This window comes from Tasmannia lanceolata, unplaced genomic scaffold, assembly GCF_043159265.1.
Source record: "Tasmannia lanceolata isolate RefF3 unplaced genomic scaffold, GAP_Taslan_0.1 ptg000016l, whole genome shotgun sequence".
NCBI lineage: Eukaryota > Viridiplantae > Streptophyta > Magnoliopsida > Canellales > Winteraceae > Tasmannia > Tasmannia lanceolata.
Window position 1 is genome coordinate 840,603 of NW_027518693.1, and position 27,343 is coordinate 867,945.

The 27,343-nt window shown below is 37.0% G+C and overlaps 1 protein-coding gene across 1 annotated transcript; it reads left to right on the plus strand.

Annotated features, from left to right (window-relative positions):
* Positions 1–24,692, plus strand: LOC143848697 (putative gamma-secretase subunit PEN-2). Its single transcript, XM_077357692.1, has 2 exons — positions 1–416; positions 24,224–24,692. Exons 1-2 carry the CDS (start codon positions 155–157, stop codon positions 24,382–24,384), a joined length of 423 nt encoding a protein of 140 aa, XP_077213807.1. The 5' UTR covers positions 1–154; the 3' UTR covers positions 24,385–24,692.
* Positions 24,693–27,343: the final 2,651 nt, after the last annotated feature.

Here is a 27,343-nt window from a genome sequence, read left to right on the forward strand (position 1 = left end):
TCTGACCTCAATTCAAGTTGACAGGGTGCGAATAATCCTAAAGGGGATGTGAATTTATCGTCTCCCAAAACGAAACCCTAGTTTCGTCTAAAAGCCCCACATTCTATTCCTTTTTCTTCGTTTTCATTCACAGTGAGAAGGCAGAGATAGAGAGATGGAGGGGGCGCAGGATGGCGAATTAGTAGAAGAGAGGAGGCATTTGGGAGGGTCAGGTTTTGTTACGCGCACTCCCAACAATACTCGACTCTGGCCCACCATAGACTGCCCTCTCGGTCTTTCTGAAGAAGAATCTCTCACCTACGCTCGAAGGTTCTTCAAATTCGGTTTCTGCCTCCTTCCTTGGCTTTGGGCTCTCAATTGCTTCTACTTTTGGCCTGTTCTTCGTTCTTCCTCTTCTTTCCCTCATATTCGCCGTTGTAAGTATTCAAATCTTCCTTTATTATAGTTCAATAGTCCCTCCTCCAAATCACATTTATCTTTTTCTTCTTCTTCTTTATTGGTTAGGGTTTGAAGGAATCGAAGATCGAATTTAGAGTAGGCAAATCAGACATAGATTTCTCTTTTTTTGCTTCTGCTGAGTGTAGGGCTTTTCTTACGGGCCGTTTGGATACATGGATTTTATAATCATTGTAAAATACTGGATTTTACAAGCTAAAACCTAGATTTTTTAAGCTAAAACCTGGATTGTAGCAGAATGAGTGGTAACACACGTCTTTTACTGAGTCTAGGGTTTTCTGGGTTTTCTTAGAGCATCGAATCGAAGAAAGACATTTAGTGTAGGCAAATTAGGCGTAGATTTCACTCCTCTTGCTTCTACTGAATCTAGCATTTTTCTTGGGCGTTTGTGTATGTGGCTTTTATAATCCATCATTGTAAAATTCTGGATTTTTTACAAACTATAGCCTAGAGTTTTTAAGCTAAAACCTGGATTGTAGCAGAATGAGTGGTAACGAACGTCTTTTACTGAGTCTAGGGTTTTCTTAGAGCTTCTACTGAGTCTAGGGTTTTTCTTGGCCATTCGGGTACATGGATTTTATAATCCATGATTTTACAACCTAAAACCTAGATGTTAAATCCTAAAGCCCGGATCTTAAATGCTTAAATAAGGTGTGTAACCACTCAATCTTTAAATTCTAAAACACTGATTTTAAATGCGTAAATCAGGTTTGTTACTACTCAATCTTTAAATTCTAAAACACTGATTTTAAATGCGTAAATCAGGTTTATTCCACTCAATCTTTAAATTCTAAAACCCTGATTATAAATCTGTAAATAAGATATGTTACCACCCAATCTGGTAAAATCCAGATTTTAGCTTAAAACATCTAGGGTTTAAGCTTGTAAATTCACAATCTTGGATTATATAATCCATGTATCCAAACGGCCGTTTAGAGATTTTAATCAAAGAAGACATTTAGCGAAGGCAAATCAGACCTAGATTTCTTTTCTTTTGCTTCTACTAAATCTGGGGTTTTCTTAGATAGCTTTAGTGGGAGAGATCTGCTTCATATACTCTTATTGGGAATTCTGATAATTTAGATCATTGCCTACAATTGTGCTTGAATCATCACCATGATATTCAAAGAAGTTCAAACATTGTATTTATGAAAAATTTCGTATCTGTTGAGAAGCTTGATTGCATAAGTGCTAGGAGAAGCTTGACTGCATAATTGTCATTATTGATCTTGTTAAGAGTTATGCTTCATGGATCAATCTATTTTTGCTTCAACTTGTTGTAACTTCTTACTGGAAAGTATAATTTTTTTTTTTTTGCAAGTGCCTACTCTGTTGCTTTGGAGATATTTTATATTCGATGTAAATTCACCAAATCTCAGTACTTTGCATTATTATCATTGATTTTCTTCGTACCTGAGCTCGAATCTATTTGATATATATTGAAAAAGCATTGGCGTTGTTGCTTTGCTCCTCATGTAATGATAATGGAACCAACTCTAAAATTGGTTATGAGCTTTTCCAAAAACTACATTGAATGAGGATTTTCCACAGTCCAAATTATCAGGTTGTTGTAGGCATATTCCGCCTAGTACAAAGAAAGATTACACTGGGAAAAAGGTGATCTTCTGCACTTCTACTCAATAAATTACCAAGTCTATGCTTAATTACCTCAGTTTCGTGGTCCATATTGAAGTGGTGCGCTTGAAAAATATAACTATTTCATGTGATTCCATAATGTCGCCAAAAGTGGCTCATGAGCTTTGTCCCTCAGGTGGGTTTGAGCATCATAGGAACACCTTGTAGACACACTTCTCTCTAAAGAAAAGATTCATGACATGTGCTGCACTCAAACATTTAAAGGCCGTTTGGATGCACGGATTTTAGAATCCGGGATTTCTTCAAAATTGTAGCTAAGAGACAAACCAGCCGTTGTTTTTGACTTCTCGCCCTTCTTCCTGTCAGCAAGAGAGTAGCAGATCCTCCCATATTTTCAGGTTTTAGAAATTTTAGGATGGAGGAGAGATTTTTAAAACCTGAATTTCTCGCTTAAAATCCAAGAAACGCTGCCAGGACAGCATGCAGCAGCTTGATCATGAACCATCTTTTACACTGTTTTCAGACTAAAAACCTGGATTCTAAAATCCGCGTATCCCAACGGCCGCTTATTTTTTTTCTCAAATGATAAATATACTTTATTAAAGCCAAAAAAAAGAAGAAGAAGAAGAAAAAGGAACAAAGGAATGACAGAATAACACAAACTAGAATGGGATGAGCTGGATATGCTATTCCACTACAAGTGACTCCTACAAAACCCCTTAGGAAGCACACTCGTGACATAGTTGGTCTTTCTCATACTGTTGAAAAGAAATCTCAGATGCATCACTTATGTGAAGGATATCCACAATTTAATCAGTTGACCTCCACGGGAACTTCAAGGCGTGGGGCTCCCAACTAGTTACATTTCTGAATGATTTGTAGTTGTTTAGGTCCTTTAAAAATGTTTTAAAGTTAGAAAGTGTGTAGGAAATGTCCAAACTGATTGTGTCTAGTAAGGAAAGTGTACACCACTCTTTTTGGGAAGTCCTTTTTTAATAACAAATTTGAAGTTTATACAAAGAGTCTTACTCTTTCTTTTTTCTTTTTACTCTTTCCTTCACTGTTTTACTCTTTCCTTTGTTGTTTTACTCATTGTCTTACTCTCATTTATTGTGGTATGTGCTTTTGAGTTGAATTTAAGTTCAAAATTCATGATTGTTGTTTCATTTTTGCTCCAATGATCAATAGAAATGATCTGTGGCTCAATGCCTGATGTAGAACCATTAGAGAAAAACACTTTAATCTTCAACTACGCAAAAATCTCGCCTCGAAATATTAGCTCTAGATTAATTTTAACAATCCAACTTGAGATCGGTCAAATACAGCCGTTAGATATTGAGTCAACCCAATCTATAAATCTGATGGTTGATATTAACTCAATCTGACTATCAGATTTATGATCAGATCCGATCGGATTGATCCTCTTAATTTTTTTGAAAGATGACAACTTATCAATTAAGGATGGCCAGGAGCATACTCCTAGACCAGTTAATACCAACGAAGAAAATCTACTAATTCCTCCACTTCAGTGAGGACCATCCCAAACACTGCCATCCTGCCGATAAAAGTAATATACCTCCCTACTATCTAGAATCACAGCCTAGAGAGTCTTCACCACTCCCCCAAAAACTCCAAAGCACAACCCCAAGGCCTCCAACAGATCGTATCCAACGAGAAGTGCCATATTTGAGGGCCTCTTAATAATAATAGTAAAACCTAGGTATTCACGAGAAGTATGAAATTTGAAATCAACAATTACAGAAGGCCTCTTTAATTTAAAGAAGTAGAAAGTTGATGGTGATGATATTCCTTGGAAGATGGAGAAGAGAAGGAAAGATAAAACCCTAGGGCCTTACACCTCTGGAACCGAAGAAGTTCTCGCACCAAAGGGATGATCGAGTACTCGTTTCAAAATAAAAAATAGAAGAGGACTCTTCAAGGTTGCAAAAAAGTCTTCATTCACAAGTGAAAATTTCGTTGGCTCTAGGCCTAAAATATATACTCTTAAAGACTTCCAGACTCTTTCTAGATGACTTAGACTCAAGACACTTGTGGGCCCTCAAAACTAAAAACCCTAACTTCTAAGAGGTTGATGCACAAAACGTATGAAAATAACAAAACCGAGGGATGTCAATGGACACAAATGGTCTGATGGATCCTTCGAATCCGAACTTCAAGTGTTACGTGATGGACACAAATGGTCTGATAGATTCTTCGAATCCGAACGTCAAGTGTTACGTGATGTGTATTTTGGTAAAAATGAACCCATGTATCGTCTCACCTTCCCTCCCTTTTCGAACGACATCTCTTCCTCTTCCTTAATATATTTCTTCCCATAACCGTAACCCGCCTCACTTGACTGAGCATAAGCGAAGTCAAGGGATTTCCTTCTAACTAGCTGCGAACCTACCATGGGTTTATCAAAATTGTTAAGATTCTTCAACCGTTATTTAGGATGGCACCTAGGGATGTGATAAAGTCTAATTGCTTAGTAGTTTATAGGAAAGAGAAGGAAAAATTCTGAAAGTATTTGAATCCATTCTTGGTTGTATCAGACTTAAAATAGACATGTATATTTCTAACAAAACGCTTGAATATATTTGTCTTAAGGCTCATTTTGTTGATCGTGAGTGGGTGTTAAATAAGAGGATAATAAATTTTGCAGTGAAATCTTCTCTTCACATTGCGATAAATCTATGTGATACAATATATCAACAGTTGTTGGAGTGGAAAATTGATGGAAAGATATGTACTATGACCGTAGATAATTTGATAACTAATGATAGTGTTTGTGTTAAGGTAAAAGAAAAGTTGTATGACATAGTTTCACTCGATGAAATATTTTTTTATGTTCGTTGTTGTACGCACATACTAAACTTGGCAGTAGGGGTGGACATGGTTCCGGTTCGAACCGAGGAACCGAACCGAACCGGCACATATGGTTCGGTTCGGTTCGGTTCCATAGTTCTATGGTTCAGTTTTGATTCTAATAACCTGGAACCGATGGAAATTCGGTTCGGTTCTGGGTTTGGGATCCCGGAACCGAGAACCGAACCGAGAACCGACCCACCTTAAAACCCTTAAATATGCATGTTTTTACTTGGATTTGGTGAAGGACTGAGATTAATCAGACTGAAAAACAAGTTTTTTAATCTCAGCACTTCCCCAAAAATAAAATGAATGGACTAATTCCACTCACTCGATTTTATAAAGCTACGCGGATTTCGTTTGAGCAAGTTTCATTCTACCGTTCGTGGCTTGCGGGGAATGGGAATGTTTGGCAAACAAGCCCTAATATTTTAATGGCAGGAAAGAAGATGTGGGAAGGGAAAGTGAAATCTCCTTTTTCTTTTTAATATTAACTTGAAAGTTTTTGGAAGTGTAAGAAGAAAGTGAAAGGCTTTCAAAAATAGCAAAATATTATGAGAGTCGTCGTCCCCTTTCGATCAAGAGTCAAATATCATGTAATCCATGTCTTGATGACAAATGAGAAAAAAGTGAAAGATAGCATTCTACCAATCAAAAGCGCGTTTTAAAAATCTCATGTATAACGCCCCCACAAAGTCATATTCATCAGCTCATTACAGACTTTTGTGCTCTGCTTTTCCCATCAATGATAGGCTGGAAACAGAAAGTTATTCTATCTCAAGAAAAAAAAACCTAACATTCAAACACAAGGAGGGAAACTGTTGTGAATAAATTCCGTTGATTTGGTGAAGGTCGGGTAAACCCAGAACCGAACCAAACCGAACCGATTATATATGGTTCTGGTTCGGTTCGGTTCCAAACATATATGGTTCTGGTTCGGTTCCAATTTCAGGGAACCGATTATATATGGTTCGGTTCTGGGTATACCCCAAAACCGAACCGAACCATGTCCACCCCTACTTGGCAGTGCAAAGTGGTTTGACAGTGATAAACAGTGTGATCCATAAGGTTCGTGAGAGCCAATTATGTTAAGGCTTAAAATATCACGCTAACAAATATTTCAGGAGTTGGCTAGAGTGTCAAAAATGAATAGTGAAAAGGGTATTTGTCTTGATGTTCCAACTAGGTGGAACTTGACATGCCTTATGTTACGATTTATACTAGAACATACGATTGCATTTGTTTATATGACATAATGTGATTTGTACTACAAAATTGCACCAATAGAAGATGAATGCAAAACTGCTGAAGTTATCTGCAAGTTTTTGAAAGTTTTTATTATGATATTACTAATGTTTTTTCTACTGCAAGTCTCCTACCATAAATATATTTATTCTCAAATTGGTCTTAATTCTGTGTATAGTGCCTTAGGTATACGTGTGAAAAGCATTTTATGAGATCTATTTTTGAGAAAATAAAAGATAAGTTTGATAAGTATTGGGTGGCCGGAACTTGATCTTTTCAATTGTGGTAATTTTGGATCCTAGGTACAGGATGAAAGTATTAGAGTTATATTTCTCATAAATTTACTATTTTGTAAGAATTGAGATATAACTTCAAAAAGTCAAAGGACGCTATTAGAGATCTATATTGAGAGTATAAAAAATATATCAATTTTATCTACCGTGAGATCATCTTTCTCAAATTTCAATTTTGAAAGTGGAAAATGGTAGGGATGAGCATTACTGTAACTCTACAAGATAAGATGAATTGATTTCATTAATTTGCAATTAAAAGTTCTTTAATGGTGGAAAGAAAGACGGATTTAGATTATTATTTGGATGAATTCATCATCACAGTCCCTCTTGTTGATGAATTTGATGTGTTAAATTGGTGAAAAAATAATGCACTTAACTACCCGCACTCTATGATGACTTGGGACATTTTGGGGATTTTGATATCGACTAGAGCTTTAAAGTATTCATTCAATACTTGAAGACTAGATCAGTATTATAATATAAATACATGAGCTTGCAAAATTTGACAAGATTCTCACAACCACATGGTCATAAATAAAGATATTAAAACTTACAAGAACATAGTTGGTTTAGCAATTAGCACCATTAAATCAATGAAATCTTCAACCCATTGTCGATATACCCTACACCAACCTACAAAGGAACAAAATAAGTAAAGTAATTTGAAAATGTACGCACCATGAATGCAACAATATAAAGTCAATAACAAAGGAAGTTAAGCAACATCCAATACTTAACCAATTGTGATAGCATTTGCGGAACTAGCCACGTGGTCCATGCTTAGCACACATGTAAAATGCAAATGATTAAATTTAAGAAGCACTTGTCAAATTGTGATAGTATAAAATGCAATTTAGGTTACCATCAATTGAAGTCCGCAACCAATCTTGCCTAAAAATGAGAGCCTTTATGATCTTTAAAAAAAAAGAAAAAAAAGAGGCAAGATAATTTCATTAAAAAGGGAGAAGCCCTTGATGGACCACTCCAAAGAATACAAGGAACAACCAAGCCATCATAGAGAGTATGTGATAGTTAAGTGCATCGTTATTCCACCAATTCAATACATCAAATTTTCATCAATAAGAGGGACAACAATGACTTCATCCAAATAATATTCTAAATCTACCTCCCTTTTCCACCCTTGAAGAACTTTCTATTTCAAATTTGTGAGTTCAATTCATCTTGTCTTGTGGAATTGAAATAATGCTCTGCCCTACTTTTTGCCCACCCTCAAAATTAAAACTTGAGAAAGATGATCTCATGGTAGATAAAGTTTGCTTTTTTCATACTCTCTATATAGATATTTAATTGCGCTCTTAACTTTTTAGAGTTCCATCTCATTTCTTTTAAAATAGTTAATTTGAGGGAAATAAAATTGTATACCTTCAACTTGTGCCTGATTAAATTATCGCAAACAATAAGAGCAAGTTTGAGTCACTTCAGTATCTATCAAAATTTTCTTCATTTTCTCAATAATAGACCTCGTAAAAGGCTTTTCATACGTATATGTCTCATGTAATACACACCGAATTGAGACTAATTCAGGAAAGAATATATTTGCAGTAGGGAACTTGTAGCAGAAAAATATTAGTAGCATATAAATAACTTCCATAAACTTGCCAATACTTTATTTTCACGTTTATTTTATGTTGGTACAACTTGGTAATTTAGATCATGCTGTTTCATATGAACAGATAGAGGGCGAGCCTTGGCGCAATGATAAGGTTGCTCCATTGTGACTTGGTGGTCATGGGTTCGAGTCACGGAAATAGCTTCTCTGCAATGTAGGAGTAAGGTTGCATACATCTAGCCCTCCCCAGACCCTGCAATGGCGGGAGCCTCGTCCACTGGGCCGCCCTTTTGTTTCATATGAACAAATGAACAAATGCAACCTTATGTTCTAATGCAACTTATAATATAAGGTATCCCGAGTTCTCCCTAGTTGAAACATCAAGGCAAACACTCTTTTCGCCACTCATCATTGCCAACTTCTGAAATATTTGTTGGCGTGATTGCGATTCCTAAATATGACACTTTCATAGACCTTATGGATCACACTATTTATCACTTCCAAACTACTTTGTAATTCGAAGTTTAGCAAGCGCGTATAACAACGAACATGAAAAACTTTCCACCAAGTGGAATTCTGTCATGCAATATTTTTTTTTGAATTAGCACATGCTATCATTAGTTGTTAAATTATTTACCGTCATTATAGATATCTTTTTATCATTTTTTCATTCTAATAATTGTCGATAAATTGTATCTCATAGATTTATCGCAATGTGATAAGATGGTTCTACTGCAAAATTTATTTTTCTCTTATTTAACATTTACTCACGATTTAACAAAATGAGCCGTGAGACAAATATATCCAAGCGTTTAGTTAGATGTTCAAATGTTTGTAGTAAGGCTGATACGACTAGAAATGATTTCAAATACTTTTAAAGTTTTTCCTCTTTCCTATAAAATTATTAAGCAATCAGACTTTATCTTGTTCCCAGACACCATCTTGAATAACAATTGAAGATCCTTAGCAAATTTAGTGAACCCAGGGTGTTCTACCATTTTAAATAGGTATCCAAGAATGATCATCATGTAACCAAGATCTTCTCAATTTTGATTTTGATCAAACTTAAAATTAATAAGACAAGTTCTCCCATTTGTTTTTTACCTATAGACAAAAGTTTTGCCTTATTTCATATTTTTTTTTCTTCTTTTGGTACAATGTAGAAGGTGTCGTTTTAACTTTTAAGTGTACAGTTCAAGCAGCTTGAACTGGTTAAATTCTTCTTACAATATTTGCATACAATCCATACAATCCTATTTGAATCTCTATTTTACAAAATTATTCCAAATAAAATTATTCCAAATAATCGGTGGTGAGTTGTTTCCATAATTAATATTCTCACCCTCACCATCCTCAAACATCATTGCTATAATTTCCTGCATAAAATGTAAAAGTATCCATATATATTATTTAGCTAATCTAGCATTATTCATTAATTATCCATCCATACAAACAATTATTTATGAAATATGACTACAAATATTCAAGGAACATAATCAAAATCAAAACAATGGACCACTGCACCGCACAACACCCCATAATTAAATATTACATCAAATAATACACAGGCAAAATAATCATATTAGACAAATATGATGATGCAAATCCTATGTGGACTATCATAAATTGGGAAATCTCATGAGAAAAACATGGTACAAATCTACATGGAACACTGCACAAGACAAAACGTAAGGATGCAAAGCTTATGTGATATGAGACGTACATAAAGATGTAACTGGAATAAAAAAGAAAATAGAAACAAAAAATAGAAAGCATGAGGATTCCTAATGGATCTAAGTCCTTACTTTTTATTGGAAGAAAAATATTTCTTGGGGTTGGTCGTGTAGCTCAATGGTTGAGGCTTTGTATCTCAACCAGCTTACCTACCGAAAAAATATTTCTTAAGGAAAATTTGTTCCTAGGTTTTTTTTTGTTTCCACAATTTAGAGGGAAATGATACCTTTTAGGGATATCATTATAAATTAAAGGACCCCGTAAGAATTGCGGTGGTCCAAGTCACTTGTTTTCATTTTTTCAAGTCACTTTTTTTCTTGAATAGTAAGTCACTTTTTTTCATATGTAATCAGCAATGGAAAAGCATGATCATCACGATGATAGACAAGTGAAGGAGAACAACAACACGACAATGATAGACAACAACACGCTACAAAAACACACTACAGAGGTGATGATATCAACCCCCATGCCCTCATATCCTATGGCAACATCACCACAGTGTAGTCGTGTTCTTTTCAAGACCTAAAAGAGAAAAGAAATGAAATAAAACAGTGAAAGCAAGGCGAACATCTCTTCAGTTCATTACATCCAATTTACCAAAGAAAACCCATCAAAGATCAGCAAATGAAAAGATCTATCACCTTCTATATTAGAGATACTGCTCTTTTCCTGAAAGCACTATGCTACCTATGAACAATAATCATCTACATTGTTGTTGGCGACATTTATGGGATCGACCAATGTTTAAAAAGGCGGATGCGGTGCGGATCATGGCCGAAGAAAATCTTAGTCGAAGTGGTCGAATACTCGGTTGACGGAGTCATAATTCGGGAAAGTCAAAGGAGTTTTTATTGGCTCTGTAGGGTAAAACACGTGTTGGACGTATTTACCACACTAAGGGTATTTTTTTCATTTGTAATATATATATATATATATATATATATATATATATATATATATATATATATATATATATATAATGGTTTGTGTGCACTGTGCATGGCTGCACAAACTATGAGGGGGGGGGGGGGGACATTTTTTGGGGGATCCAAAGCATTCTTTTGGAAGGCCCTTCCATGGATAGGGTGTGTCCCAAAAATCAGCCCTTTAGGATCATCCTAACCCTTGCATTTGTGGAAGGAAAAAATGGGCAAAAACAGTGTCTGTCCATTTTCCCCTCCAACTTTGATTGGGTTAGGATGATCTTATAAGGCTGGTTTTTGGTACGTACCCTATCCATGGAAGGGCCTTCCAAATGAATGCTTTGAATCCCCAAAAAATGTGGCCCCCACTATGGTTTGTTCAACCATGCACAAATAGCTTATCTGTGCAGCCATGCACAAATAGCTTATCTGTGCAGCTGCACACAAACCATTTCCTCTCTCTCTCTCTCTCTCACTCTCTCTCTCTCTCTATATATATATATATATATATATATATATATATATATATATATAATCGTGTGGGAGAGAACACTGACTCCCTTGCACACACTTCTCCATCCGTTCTCTTCTCTCATCTTCTCCTCTCTCTCTCTCTCATTATCAACATATGTGAATCTAACATGGTGTCAGAGCGAAGAGAAGAGAAGTGCGTGTCCTAAATTTCATGAGAAATTTTGGACATTGCCTCCAAGATTTATCAATATCTTTCTTGGTCATCAAGTTGCAAAAAATTTACTGTTATTATCAATGTCCTAAATTTCATGAGATTCACAATGTTCATTTTGTATTTAATCTTGACCATGTTATTATGAAGGATCTTAGGACGTGTAGAATGATAACCGAGAGATATTATTTTGGGACTTTTTTTTTTTTTGAAAATTGACATATTTCATTAATATTAAGATAACAGTCGGGACCAGTCACCAGTAGTCCCATCCTGTGTTAAAAAATATTAAGGTGGACTGGGCCGACATGCCGGCACAAGCCCATGATGAACTAATCAGCACTTTAATATCTATACAATATTCTGTCACCTTCTATATCTTCCCAGCTTTCACTTCTACCCAACTAAAATTCAACTAAAAGTAACATATAGAGGATAAATTCAGGGTTTCACACACACACACACACACACACACACACACACACACACACACACACACATATATATATATAGAGGAAAGTGTTGGTGAGCTTAAGCTCACCAAACTTATGGTGAGCTTAAGCGCCCCAATCACATGGGTCCCACATTTTCTGTGGTGATCCAAACCATTCATTTGCAAGGCCCTATCATAGATAGGGTGTGTACCAAAAATCAGTTCCATCGGATCATCCTAACCCCTCCATTTGTGGAGGACAAAAATGGGCAGATTTGTGGACAAATAATGTCTGTCCATTTTGACCTCCACAAATGGATGGGTTAGGATGATCCTATGGAGCTGTTTTTTGGTACACACCCCATCTATGTAAGGGCCTTTCAAATGAATGCTTTGGATCATCCTAACACAGTAGGCCCTCATGTGATTGGGCGCTTAAGCTCACCATAGGTTTGGTGAGCTTAAGCTCACCAACACTTTCCTCATATATATATATATATATAATCGTGTGGGAGAGAACACTAACTCCCTTACACACACTTCTCCATCCGTTCTCTTCTCTCATCTTCTCCTCTCTCTCTCTCTCATTATCAACATATGTGAATTTAACATGGTGTCAGAGCAAGAGAAGAGAAGTGATGAAATTTAGGACATTGCCTCCGAGATTTATCAATATCTTTCTTGGTCATCAAGTTGCAAAAAATTTACTGTTATTATCAATGTCCTAAATTTCATGAGATTCGCAATGTTCATTTTGTATTTAATCTTGACCATGTTATTATGAAGGATCTTAGGACGTGTAGAATGATAACCGAGGGACATTATTTTGGGATTTTTTTTTTTTTTGAAAATTGACATATTTCATTAATATTAAGATAACAGTCGGGACCAGTAGTCCCATCCTGTGTTAAAAAATATTAAGGTGGACTGGGCCGACATGCCGGCACCAGCCCATGATGAACTAATCAGCACTTTAATATCTATACAATATTCTGTCACCTTCTATATCTTCCCAGCTTTCACTTCTACCCAACCAAAATTCAACTAAAAGTAACAGATAGTGAGGATAAATTCAGGGTTTCACTTTGTATTGGTCAGTGTCTTGCCAAGCCGCCTGCCCTTGTTAGTGATCTATACAATTGTCGGATTCTATCAAAAGTTCCCGTACCAATAAGGAGCCAACAACCTTTTAGCAAAACAAAAAATGAGGCCTACCAGCCAACCCCAGAACTGAATTTTCTCTGTTCCACCTTTTCCAAAAACTAGACTACCATTCTGCATCAAAAAATGAGCGAAGCTATATAGAGGATTTCTTGAGTTCTAAGGTTCACAACCTCAGAGGCATACACCTCCTCGTCAAGAACCAACAACGAAATCTCCTCATCAGAAGGGGCTTTATCTTCTAATGCTTTCTTTCTGGAGATCATTGCCTCCAGTTTTTGAATCCCAATAATCTTTTGCTCCTCCCACCGAAGACACCTTAAATTCTGCTCTTCCCTCAAAAGTTTGATGAAAAGAGGATGTTTATACAGCGGAGAGTGAGACTTTTTAATACTCCAAAAGCCAGACAGCCTAAATAACAATTCCGGTGACCTACCCGCCTCCTCCTTAAAGGACTTCTAGAGCCTCTTTGAAGAATCCCTTGCAACTTCTTTTTGGGTAGGCAAATATCTGGATGCTTGTTCCTCCAGATAGGCCAAGCTTCTCAGAGACCTTAAAGCCGTTTCCAAGAGACACCTTGCTCTAGGAATAAGTAATGGACATTTGATCCGCATTTTGAAGAGTTCCTGCTATTATGAGGCAGCAATAAAGCACCGGAGAGGCGGTTTCCAAGAAAATTAATTATTTAAAAAGAGGATATCCCCACTTCACTTAAGACTATCTCCCAAGTCTAAATCAGTTGTCCTCCCCGCTTTTAGATCAACAATCATCATTACCCTTAGTGAGTTGTCAGTAGCACAATCGCCAAAAAAACGAAAGGTCACTAAGACCTTCAAACTACCCTCCCAGTAGAAGGCAACAATAGTACGACTGCTAAGGCAGGTCAATGTTTAGAATCTTCGTAGCAACCAAAATATAAGCAAAAACGTCATTGTTAAGGCAATTACAAGGACAGACCCCAGCAGACCTAAGGCTTGCCTGAGTCCTATCAGGAGAAACGTAGCCCAGAGCTCCTGCACCAATTACATCATGCTGTTCCCTGCTGTAACGACCCGATTCCGTCAAGTCGCTACGAGCAAAAGAACAACGCAAAAATCATGGATCTTTTTTTTTTTTTTTTATATAATCAACAACCACGACAAAAATCTTATTCCAAATTAAACAAGTCTACCATAACAAGAGGTCCTTTCAATACTCATACACCAAATGAAAAGTAAAGTTTTAATCACTAAAGTTCAAACTAAAGAAAGTCCCGACAAAATAAAAATAGAAAATGACGCAAGACGTCATAGCGCAATAATTCATGAAGCGAACTCTCCGATCACACGATCCCTTATCCCATGGTTTCTTCGTTTGCAAACGCTCCGCCATCTAACGCCTCAACCCCTGTGGTGGAGGAAACAATGTTAGAGCAGGGTCCTCCAGAGACCGAGCGGAGTAAAAGGAACAATATAAAAGGGCATGCAATAATAATTCAGATCCTTAGCAATCATCTAGAAACAATAATAAATAACTGGAGAATAAAACTACGCCATCTATATCAGTATAAACAGGAATGAATGACAATAATGAATGATATGTTATGTGTGCATCGAATATGTAAAATGAGACGGCACTTTCCCCAGGTACATCCGGCTTTTCCCCAGTTTACTTTTCTGTCAGTTCTTTTCTGACTTTCTCCTTTTTACCGGTGTCCTTGCCGCACGACTACCCACTACCCCTATCCAAAGGTAGTGACGTTATGGACTCAGATTTCGGTCTCGCATTTAATGCCGAGCCGTTTCGGGGATACTATCCCTTTGGATGGTTTGCCAACGAAAGGCTGTACACGCTTCTCGCGTTGGCCTTTGGACCTTAGGTCCCAGGATGATACCACCACACCCTTAATTTCCCCTTCTCTCCCCCATGTAGGATATGCAATTAGGGATTTTAAGGTACGTTACCTCTGCCTTCTTTTCCTGCATCCTTTCACATAAAGGTTAGAAACAGTTTATTATTTATTTCATTTCAAGTAAACAAGTATAATGAGCTATACAGTTATCACAAAGAAAATAGTATACGTAAGATAACTTTGCATGAAACAAGTTATATTGAAACCATTACAACACAAGGTCTAGCTGTCACCTGCCTTGTAAAACCTCGAATGTAAATATCGAGACGGCCTCTAAGTGAGAGTGTGAGGGAAATAATCCTGAAGATAAGAATCATACCAACCATTTACGTTTGATATAAGATTAAGAGAATAGCAAGGGGATTGTAAATTACCTGACTCGTACAAGGACATTGGATCGAAGAAATGATCTAACTTATATGAAAATTGACTTGTTTGGCTTCGTACATAAGATTTGAGATCTGCCTATATATATATCTAATATATAAAAGAGGCTTTCAAAATACTTCTTTATAAGATCTGTTTAGATAAAAAGAATCATTTTTTTAGAGCTATTACATGTATAGCCTTGATGCGATCGAAGTAGTCACATAAATAATTTCAGGGAACTCTTTGTGCATACACTGCTAGTTTAGAAATGTGTCCCCAAAAATTTGTCTTATACTCTTATGAGCATGCACTGATAAGATAGGACCTACTCAAAATTAGTTTAAAACCCTATGCGTTTATATACAGTTATGATGGAAAACACTCAAAGCTCATAAATTTGATCTGATTTGGACAACAAAACACACACACACACACACACCTATAACTCATACATCTGGTCTATTTTGGGCTTGAGAATACAAGTACATACTACCCAAAAATCTGGTCCATTGTGGACTAGAAAATACATGCTTACATATTATAAATCTGCCATGTTTTCGGGGACATAAGATACTCTCATTTTCAAATACAACCTGGTCCATTTTTGGTCATAAAAATCTTAGACCATCAGGGTGTAAATCTGGTCCAATTTGGACCTAAATACCCATATATATATAGGACATAAATCTGGACAGATTTGGTGTTCTCGATTAAGGTACAAAAACAGTACTAAAATTTGGGCCTGTGTACTTTAAAAACCACATACTATTGGCCCAAAAATCTGGACTGATTGTGTTCCCAGGTGGGGCACACAATAAGATAAATATTTGGACTGTTTCATGCCCCCAAAATGGGCACAAAACCAAAAATAAAAATAAATCATTTCGCAAGGTGGTAATGCTCATAGAATCGCTGAGATAAAAATACATGCAAAATTTCATTTTTCTCAACTTATACCCACACGACAGTTGGAGTCGAAAACCATAGTAAGGTTTCATTATTTTGTAACCTAATACACATACAACTGTTGGATTTCATATATATATATATATATATATATATATATATATTGATTGATTGAGAAAACGGTTCCTACACATATGTGTAGATAAGTTATCTACACACTAGCTTAAAATACAGTGGGGGCCACATTATTTGGGTGATCCAAACCATTCATTTTTAAGGCCCTCACATAGATAGGGTGTCCACAAAAAATCAGATCCATAGGATCATCCTAATCATTTGAACTGTGGAGACAAAAAATGGACTAATTTGTGAAGGTTTAAAGACATCCATTTTGCCTCCACAAATCGTAGGGTTGGGATGATCCTATGGATCTGATTTTTTGTAGACACCCTATCTATGTGAGGGCCTTTAAAATGGATGGCTTGGATCACCCAAACAATGTGGGCCCCCACCGTATTTTAAGCTAGTGTGTAGAGAACTCTCTACACATATGTGTAGGAACCGTTTTCTCATATATATATATATATATATATATATGTATATATATATATAGATTCACAAGATTTTAGAATGTAAGAATTAAACCAACATCTATTCATCCATTGAACATTTACACGCATACATATACATGTATGTACATATGTGTTTTTATGAATAAAATGATGGTTTAAGATCTCTGTATTTATGATGTTTGAGTCACGTGAAATGGAAATATTACACAATCATGAAACTCTTATTTCATTCGTAAAATCTACTACAAAGAGGGTTTATCAAGAACGCTTGATATCTTCTCTATTTAAATCACACATATATTTATTTGTTTTCTCTTTTCCTTGTTTTATAATACTTAACTGTTTAGGTTTTTGCTTAGAGAATGAATAAGATTAATTAGAACCAAGAAAATCACAAAACTTACTTGGATGGAGTTAGGGTTTGATAAGAGCTTCAATCTTCTTCTCTTCTTTTCTTTCTTTCTTTCTTTCTTCCTATCTCTCTCTTTCTCTAAAAATTTTGGGCGAGAACGGGAGAGGTGTACGTCACTATATATATATTATTCTATTTTCCTTGTTTTATGATTTGGTAAATTAAGATGAGTCATAAGAGGGCTATAGTAAGTTACCAAAAACCCAACACCTTGGTCTTATTTATAAGGCATGATAGCCACTTTTTATGGGTTTTAAATTTTAAAGAAAAGGAAAACAACCAAAAGAGGGGATTACATATATTCCCTAATTTTTGTTTTGATTTGCTATTTTGGATAATCTACTATTAATGATAATAGTATATCCCTAAAGTTTCTCACTTTACATCATCCATAAGTTTACTTAATCTCCAAGTAATCCCACTACTTCTATTAAGGTAAAGTTCCCACTATTGTTAAGAGTTTTTGTATTTTTAATTAAAGAAACTAAGATATCCAAAATCTAGGAATTTCCTTTTAAGATTACTTATAATTAGTAAATCTAAAAAGGCATCTTTAAATTTACTATCATCACACCATATCATTGATTGCTAAATAAAAGTAATCACATATATTTCCCTAAATAATTACTTATAATTAGTAATCCTACAAAGGCATCTTTAAATTAACTATCATCATACTATATATATATATATGAGGAAAGTGAAGCTACACTGCCGGCTTAAAATACAATGGGCCCACATTGTTTTGGTGATCCAAAGAATTCATTTGATTGGCCCTCACATAGATAGGGTGTCCACCAAAAATCAGCTCCATAGGATCATCCCAACCCTACGATTTGTGGAGGCAAAAATGAACGTGTAAAAACCTTCACAAATTTGTCCATTTTTGCCTCCACAGTTTGCAGGGTTGGGATGATCCTATGGAGCTGATTTTTGGTGGACACCCTATCTATGTGAGGGCCAATCAAATGAATGGTTTGGATCACCAAAACAATGTGGGCCCATTGTATTTTAAGCCGGCGGTGTAGCTTCACTTTTCTCTCTCTCTCTCTCTCTCTCTATATATATATATATATATATATATATATATATATATATATATAATTTATTGAGGGTGGGCCCACACCATATGCACGTTTTCCCATACAAGGGAAAATGTGGGTTTCTTCCCATAACTTTTTATCTTTTTTTTTTTTTTGACTCCACGTTTTAAGTGATATTTTCCGTGGAAATTATTTTTACAACAAGACTTATTTTCTTCTCTCATTTAGGGAATTTAGTTATAACCTTCAATACCCCTAGATTCTAAGATCTATGGATCAAAACAAATTAAAGGGAAAAGAGTGATTAAAACTAAGATCTAGGGTTGATCATTGATAGATCGTTGATCCCCACCCTTGAAAATAGATTCACTGATCCAATGGCCTAAGTTTTGAAAGAAGAAGAATCACAGTCATTACACCTGCAGAGACCAACCTAGACAGCACGGTATCTCATCCACAGGACATCCCAGTCCTGCAATGAAAGGAAGCCCCACCCAAAGTGGCGACTTTAGTCAAAAATGTTTCTGGACTTTCCAATATTGGTTTCAGGGCAGGTCCTACTCCTTCACTTGGTCTGAGGAAAGACCACCTCTAGTAATCCTTGTCCAACCTCTGGATCTGAACTTACCTGGAAGCCCAGAACTTGATACACACCTTTCATGGAAAGATTTGGGGGCTTCAGATCTCACAAATCCCCAGAATTTCTTCCCAAAAAATCTTCCCTTCCTAGACCAGGAACGAAAGGGGCTGGCACTGCCAGAGCGGCGCTTATGATGGGACCCCTTCACCTTTTGCCTTTGCACCTTACCCAAAGTAAGGGAAGCGAAACCTGTATTACTGGCAAGTCCTGACACCCCTGTCAAGGACTGCGATTTAAAATTCAAACTTGAGGGGATAGATCCCAATCAACGGATACTCTGGCCAAGCTTTCCAACGGGATGGAGGAAGGTGATTCCGGCACCGACGCAATATTTTCCGAGGAACAATGATCAGATATCTTCAGGTGCCTCTGGAATTCAATACTGATAGGGAAACATTGACCGGAGACTTGAACTTGGATATAGGGGGGTGAAGGCTTCCACCAGGGGACAAGAACTTTAGCAGACACAAATGTCATGCACTTGTTATTATTCCCCTCCATTTTAACTTCTAATACTCGACCATAGAGATTGTGGGAATCGTTATGCATTGAAGTCACCCATTATTTTGCATCTTCTTAAAGTTACATTTTCATTTACTCGACAAGTGCTGCTGATTTTATGGCACCATTGGTTTTACCTTGTGGGTTTGTCACCTGAATGAAATTATTTCTCAATACAAGCTTTTTGTTAAGAGTTAGACATGTGTCCCTAGGTTATGGTTGCACCTAGCAAAACATACTTGTTTACCTTTTGAATCTTCAATAAAGTCCATGTTTTTTACTTTCACACCTTATGAACTATTCATTCTTTATTTGGATTGAGTTATTATTTTTATGATGCTTTCAGTCTATATGTGGATTTATTTTCTAAAGCCTAAGTCTCAAGTATTTACTACATTAAGGTTCTTTTTAGTGACGGATTTGATATGTACCTACAGACTTGGCTTCTGACTTACACAGTCATGGTATTCAACATCTGATGTCTCGTCTTCCTAGTCATCAGTAGGGCGTGGTTGTGTAGAGCCATCGCCTTATTGAGGAGTTATCCCAAGTTATTCATGAGTAAAGTACCATTTTACATCTGGATTGAAGCAGTTCAATTTGCAATGTATATTATTAACCTTCCTCCAATCTGAGTTCTTAATGCTATTCCTCATCAAAATTCCTTATCAGCACAACTATAGGGTTTATTTAAAATTTAAAACTCATCTTATATTTCAAATGAACCTTATATGGGTCTTTTTTCAAAAAACTTGACATTAAATCTACATGAATAACACATGCAAAACTATAAATCCCTAAAACTTGTAATTCTAATGGGTCACAAAGTCTTCTCTTCTAATTGTAATCCTTACCTACATTAACCCTTCCTCCCTAACCTATTATAATCCTACTATTCCTATACACTTGTTTGCTTCCAATGAGGCTTACTACATGTTTCATGTTGCCTTTCAATGAAACTTCTCACGCGTTTCCTCTTTACTTTCTTTAAAACTTTTCGCTTTTTCTCTTTTCCAAACCCCTCACTTCCAGCTTTCGCTTCCCGCATCAGTTCTCGCAATCGCTTCCCACTCTGGCAACTATGGTTTTGTTACCCATTTCAAAATAATCACTCACTATCTTCTTCGGCCTCTACAACTACTGCTTTCTCTAACAAGCATGGTTTACCAAACCAAATCATATGCTATACCTAATGTTCATTAGCGACATTCATAGACTGATCATTGATACATATAAATCTGCCTCTTCTGGTTCTTTCTCTAGTATTATTTCTCTTTTTTTGGCTGCTGAACATATAGCCAACAAGAGGCTACCATTACATTTTTTTTGCGTTTTGATACTTTTCTTATTGGGCCCACCATGGCTTTCTACCACAATCTTCTAAAGATTTTTAGTGGCGTGAGATGATGGAAATTAGATTTTCATGCAATATAGAAGAATTATATTAGGGACCTTGTTCTGCCACCTCTTGATAAAGATGTTACTTCTCAATGGATCTATTCTATTGTATATGGTTGTGATGGATCTATTCAAACATATAGATAGATCTATTCTATTGTATATGGTTGTGATGAATCTATTCGAAGGTATAGATAACTCAACTAGTCGCTAGAGTTCCTCATTGATCTTTTTTTTTTTTTTTGAATGGTAACAAAATTGATTCCATAAAATAGATCCAAAGATTACTTTAAAGGGGACAAGCAGTCACCCGAAAAAGAGGTGTGCCGGGGAACAAGGGCCAACAACACCCCAACACAGCGTAATATTAAAACAAAATGAGTTCAGACATAAAGAAAAGCGACCCTCATATTACAGACGGCACCCTCATTAGTCCCAATAAGAGGCCAGCCTTGAGACAGTCACCATCTCCAAATTGACCCCCTCTTTAGCCAGACAGTCCGTCATCTCGTTAGCGGATCTCCTCATATGTTGAATTCGTGGATGGATAACACAAACCAAATCCCGAATCTCATCTAGAATATGGTTAAGCCTCCATGGCCCGCAGCTTCTATTCAATCTGAATAATTAAGCCCTTCGCTTCGGCTTCATTAGCATCGCAAGACCCAGCCGGACCGGTGAACGACATCAAAATGTGGGCATATTCATCACGAACCAAACCACCAATACCGGCCCTTCCAAGATTGCCCATAGAGCTCACATCAAAATTCAATTCAAACCACCCCTCTGGTGGGGCCATCCACTTTAGGCCTTTAGGGGTAACATTCACGATAGCTTTCTTCTCTGATATAACTACGCGCCAATTCCTCAATATAACCCCAGGATTGTAAGGAAGACCCTCATTTTCATTTGACCAAGCAATAATAGTAAGCTTAATGCGAAGAGCAATGTGCTGCCAACTTCTCTCCTTTTCCAGAAATATTCTGTTATTCCATTCCTTCGAGATATGCCATATTAAAGCACAAGGAACCAATAGCCACATAGATTGCCCGGTACAACCATGAAATGTGCCACACCAATGGCCACATAGATTGTCCGGTACAACCATGAAATGCGCCACACCACTGTAGAATCACCTTGCCTCATCGATCTTTTGGATGGATCTATCCTGTTGTATATGATTGTGATGGATCTATTCAAAGGTATAGAGAGCTCTACTAGTTGCTACAGTTCATAATTGATCTTTTGTATTGTTCTTACTATTGCTCTTCCGAGAGGATGGTCACAATATCAAATGGCTGTTATTATTGTATTCTTGATGGTGACCATCAAGAAGTTTACATGTATCAACTAGAGGGCTATGCCCGTCCTCACTATCCCAATAGGCACCTGGGGCTTGGTTTTCTCATTTTTTGTCATGTCTATTCTTTCAAAGAGTTTAGTTTTGGTTTCCTATGCTTTTGTAAGGTATTTTGAAAGTTTTGCTATTCATTTTTTATTAATTACTTACACTTCATTGGGGGGCTCGTTTTGTTATCATATGTGGACAATGTTTTTATTTACTGACAACGCCACATCCCACATTCGGCAAACTCTTCAAAGGACTTTTGAGATGAAAGATATGGGTGGTCTCAATTATTTGTTATTGAGGTTTCTTAGAGTTGCGTGTCCTTTGTGCAACTCAGCACTGGTATGCTCTTGACTCCTCACCCGGTGTCTACGATAGAATGTGAGCCTCTTTCTACTCCATCCGTTTTCAACAAAAGGCTTAGTGATCATTGTTCTCCTCCTTTCACAGATGCTACCCTATATAAGTCTGTGTGTGGAAGAATATAGTATTTGACGTTGACGTGGTCTGATATTTTGTTCTTCTATTAATCAAGTATGTCACTTTATGGATCGGCCTAATCACTTCCATTTAGAAGTTGTGAAGATTACTTTTTGTTATGATAAAGGCGCAATTACTTGGGCCTTTTTTTATTTGATTTGCAACTGCGACTGCTCTCCCTCTCTATATGTCTACACCACACCATTACCAGCTGTGCTGGTCCTGATGAATATCGTTCTATGATGGGTTTCATTGGAAAGTGTCTTGTTTCTTAGAGTATGAAACAACAGGCTATTGCTCACTTGAGTGTTTAAGTGGAAGATCATGGTATCCGTAGTAGTACCTTTATAGTGTTGACTTGGATTCAATTTCTCTTGTATGATCTTGGTGTGTCCTTTGTTTCTGCAAGCACTTTTTACTACAACAATAGAAGGTTGTAGCTATCTTTTGTGAGTCTTGTCTTTCAAGCTTGCACCAACCACGTTGAAGTGGATTATCACCTGTTTGATGGAAGGTTCTTACATGTGTAAGTCTCTCCTGTTTATTCTCATTCTGATGCTCAACTTGCTGAGAGCTTTGTGAAGTCATTATCACAATCAGGATACAGCCACCTATTTCAAACACTTCTGGATCAGCTATTTCAAACGCTTACTGTAATAATTGTGCTGAAAAATTGTTTAATGTAATCCCTGCCCTATATCTAGGGAGGTAATGATATAAGCTGAAACTAATTTTGTAGAAAACCATGAAGCAGCGAGTGCTTTTGCAATATGGCTTCAGTTTGTCTGCCTCAGCCCAGGTTTCTCAACGCAGTTTTTTTTTTTTTTTTGTGCGCGCGCGTGGGTGTTGGGGGGGGGGGGGGGGGGGGGGGGGGGGGGTGGCGCGGGCGGAGGTAATTGTCAAACAATCTCTCTCTCTCTCTCTTTGTTTTTTTTTTCATAATTTTACAATACGAGCAGTAAGCAGCATGTTAAGCTTTCTGCTATTTTTATAAGTTAAAAAGAGAAACATCTTTGCTTGAATATTTCGTTGTAGATGATATGAAGATGAACTTTTTGGGATGGCTTTGATGTTCAGTGAATTCAAAGAAGAAGTTGACAATGACTGCTTACTTTTTAACTTTTTTAACATTGGCCCGTGTGTTAAACCTTTGGGCACAATCTCTGCTAAGGCGCTAACTCTTTCTTAATGGCTATTCTGAATTTTGTTGTTATATCCACTATTTCTAACCCCAAAAACTTGATATAATTTGTCATGGGCATGTCCATAGCATTATGGGGTATATTTATTTGCAGATGTTTTCCATCATACATACATAGAAACTATGCGGCGGAGGAAGAAGGTTTCGATTCTTGGTAAAACGATCAATTTGGTACTTATCAACTATGTGACTATGGTTTGTTCTTTACATGCGAATTCCACTCCTAGTTTTCGGTGCTTGTTTTTCTCTTATGAAGGGTGTTCTAACTTTGTTCTTGACAATGCTGGTCACACAATCACAAAAGGGTTCTTGTGGCTGATGTCCGCCGTGTTTGCCAATCTCAGTCTCCCCTAAAAATTAAATGACTGATTTTGGTGCAATGAATTTCGTTTGCTACTGAGCTTTTAGACCACCTTGTCTAATGATACCTTGTTCTTTCAAATTTAACTTCCGCGGGTACTTTTTCTGATTAATCAATGCCGGGCCCTTTTGCAGATGTTGTTGGATCAGCAATTGGAGTCATGGTGTTCACCGTGCTGCTCTCTTCATGGGCTCTGACATTTGCAATTGGAGGGGAGCGTCTCTTCGGCCCAGTTTGGGGGAATCTTGTCATGTACAATGTCGCCGACAGATTCGGCCTCACTGGTTGGAACTAATAATAACTTTCTCCCACATTAATTCATCACAACATCATCAACATAACTCCTTTGTGTAATCTCTTTACATCTTTACAAGAGTCTTTAGAACAGTCTGTATATCATAAGGCGTGCTTGTTCAAAATCTGGCTAAAACTCATTACATATTACATGTCCTCTAGGGTGAGCTATCTCACAGCTCCACTGTAAGTTCATAAAAGTTAGGTCACCATGAGGCTATATGGATACTGTGAATCTTGATAGGTGAGATTGTGCTGAGTTGTTGTAACCTTGAGGTTTGTGGCAATATATCATTTCATTTCATTTCATTTTGGGGGGGGGGGGGGGGGGGGAGGCAATGGCATTTCACTAGTATGGAACAAAAGTAATTTTAGAAATATCTTTCATTTCCATTCCAGAAAATGCCTGCAATCCAGGGCCTGGGGGCTATTTGGATGTCTAAAAATTAATTTTCCAGGATTTGCTGTTGGATGTGGGTGGTACGATTCTTGATCTTTGATCCGAAGCAGCCTCTTAAAGAGTTGCCGTTGGATCAAACATCAAGGGTGGTAGCACCCTGTCCCTCTCAGGTGGGCGTTTCACATTACATCCTCTAAGAATGAACATCAAACATCAAGAGGGTGTTTCACATTGAAATACAAGAAATGATAACATTTGTCTATGCATCAATTAGCTTGAAACAGGGGTGCATGCAATCAACTTTGAAAAGAGAAAAATCAGGAGTGCTGCTTCAAAAAATTGTGCCGACATCCAAATTGGTAGGAATCCATATAATTTCATAGAGTTCCATCACCCTCACCAAGCGGTCAATCCTAATGAAGAACCAAACCCAATACACTTGTTTGCCATCTTCATGATTTTATAGTGGTCAATCCTAATGAAGAACCAAACCCAATACACTTGTTTGACATCTTCATGACTTTGCTCTGTTTTCCTCTTTTCTAAGAGAAGGAAGCAACCATGGTTTAAAATTTCGACCGAAATCCAAAATTTCGGTTACCGGTGGGGACGGAAACCGGAATTTTCCGAAATTCCATTTGTCGCCCTTTTTTGGTAATTTCGATCTGAAATTTTGGCTTAATGACATTATTTATTAAAAAAAAGGTGTTACAAAATTTCGGAATTTCGGTCCGGAATTTGGAACCAAATTTCGGTTTTTGGTGGGGTCCGAAACGGTTACCGAAACCGAAATTTTAAACCTTGGAAGCAACAATAGTGAATTCTAAAGCTACAAAACATATAAATAAATTTTTTTTTTTGAAATTGCAGTGTCACAGATGCATTAAAAACACGTACTGAATCAAGTATGTCGGTGAGGTCGCCGGAAAACGGTGAAAGGCAAGAGAAAAAAAAGATCGGTAGGGTTCTGAGAAGCTAGGGTTTTTAGAAAAACTTAATACCAAGATGGATTAGTGAAAGGCAAGAAAAAAACTCACGAAATTTATTTAAGATAACCCAAACAACAAAACCATAAGTAGAACAAAACCAGAAGTAGAACAAAATACTATCATAATAGTATCTCAAACAACCTCAAATTCCTGAGATCCTTCTCCATCTCCATTCTGCACGGCTTCATTGTCCTTGTTCCCCGAAGCGTCGTCCTTGTCACCCACACGAATCAAGCACTTGCCTCCATATTTGAAAAATATGGTGAGGACAACACCGACGAGGACAACAGCTGAGCCAATAAATAAAAATTTCTCTATCTTCTCCCAAGAGACAGAAACCTCTACGTTCACATGTCCACTGTTACCCATCCTCCTCTCCTCTCTCTAACTATCTTCCTTTTTTTCAAGAACAGGTAAGTGAATTGGAAGGATGGATGGTTTAAGAAATGAAAGAGTGAGGTTGGTATTTATAGCAAAAAAGGAAGATAGTTAGAAAGAAGATATTGGCACTCCCCTTTAGTTAGAGAGAAGATATTGGCACTCCCCTTTAGTCAGCAAAAGGCAGATGATTGCATTTTTATGCTTACGTCCTTCAAAATTCACTTTTCAATTTCTCCAAGTGACGTGCTTACGTCCTTCAAAATTCACTTTTCAATTTCTCCAAGTGAGTGACGTGCTTACGTCCTTGAAAAGGACGTAAGACGTAATCATAAAAATGCAATCATCTGCCTTAAAGGGGGAAAAAATATGGTCTATACATATGTGTCTATACATATGTGTGGAAAAATATGTAGCATCGTAAAACAGAGAATTGCAGTGAGAGCTAAAAAAGGAGGCAAGTGCTTTTATTTCTTAAAGGGGGGGAAAATATGGTCTATACATTTATTGCTTTTTTGCTATAAATACCAACCTCATTCTTTCATTTCTGGAATCTTAAAAGCACGTCATTTGGGCATTTTGGTCTTTTAGGAGAAAAGCAAGTCACTTGGAGAAATTGAAAAGTGAATTTTGAAGAGGAAAACAAGTGTATTGGGTTTGGTTCTTCATTAGGATTGACCACGATAAAATCATGAAGATGGCAAACAAGTGTATTGGGTTTGGTTCTTCATTAGGATTGACCACTTGGTGAGGGTGATGGAACTCTATGAATTTATATGGATTCCTACCAATTTGAATGTCGGCACAATTTTTTGAAGCAGCACTCCTGATTTTTCTCTTTTCAAAGTTGATTGCATGCACCCCTGTTTCAAGCTAATTGATGCATAGACAAATGTTGTCATTTCTTGTATTTCAATGTGAAACACCCTCTTGATGTTTCATGTTCATTCTTAGAGGATGTAATGTGAAACGCCCACCTGAGAGGGACAGGGTGCTACCACCCTTGATGTTTGATCCAACGGCAACTCTTTAAGAGGCTGCTTTGGATCAAAGATCAAGGATCGTACCACCCACATCCAACAGCAAATCCTGGAATCTGTTAACACCCCTCTCTCTCTCTCTCTCTCTCTCTCTCTCTCTCTCTCTCTCTCACACACACACACACACACACACACACACACACACACACACAC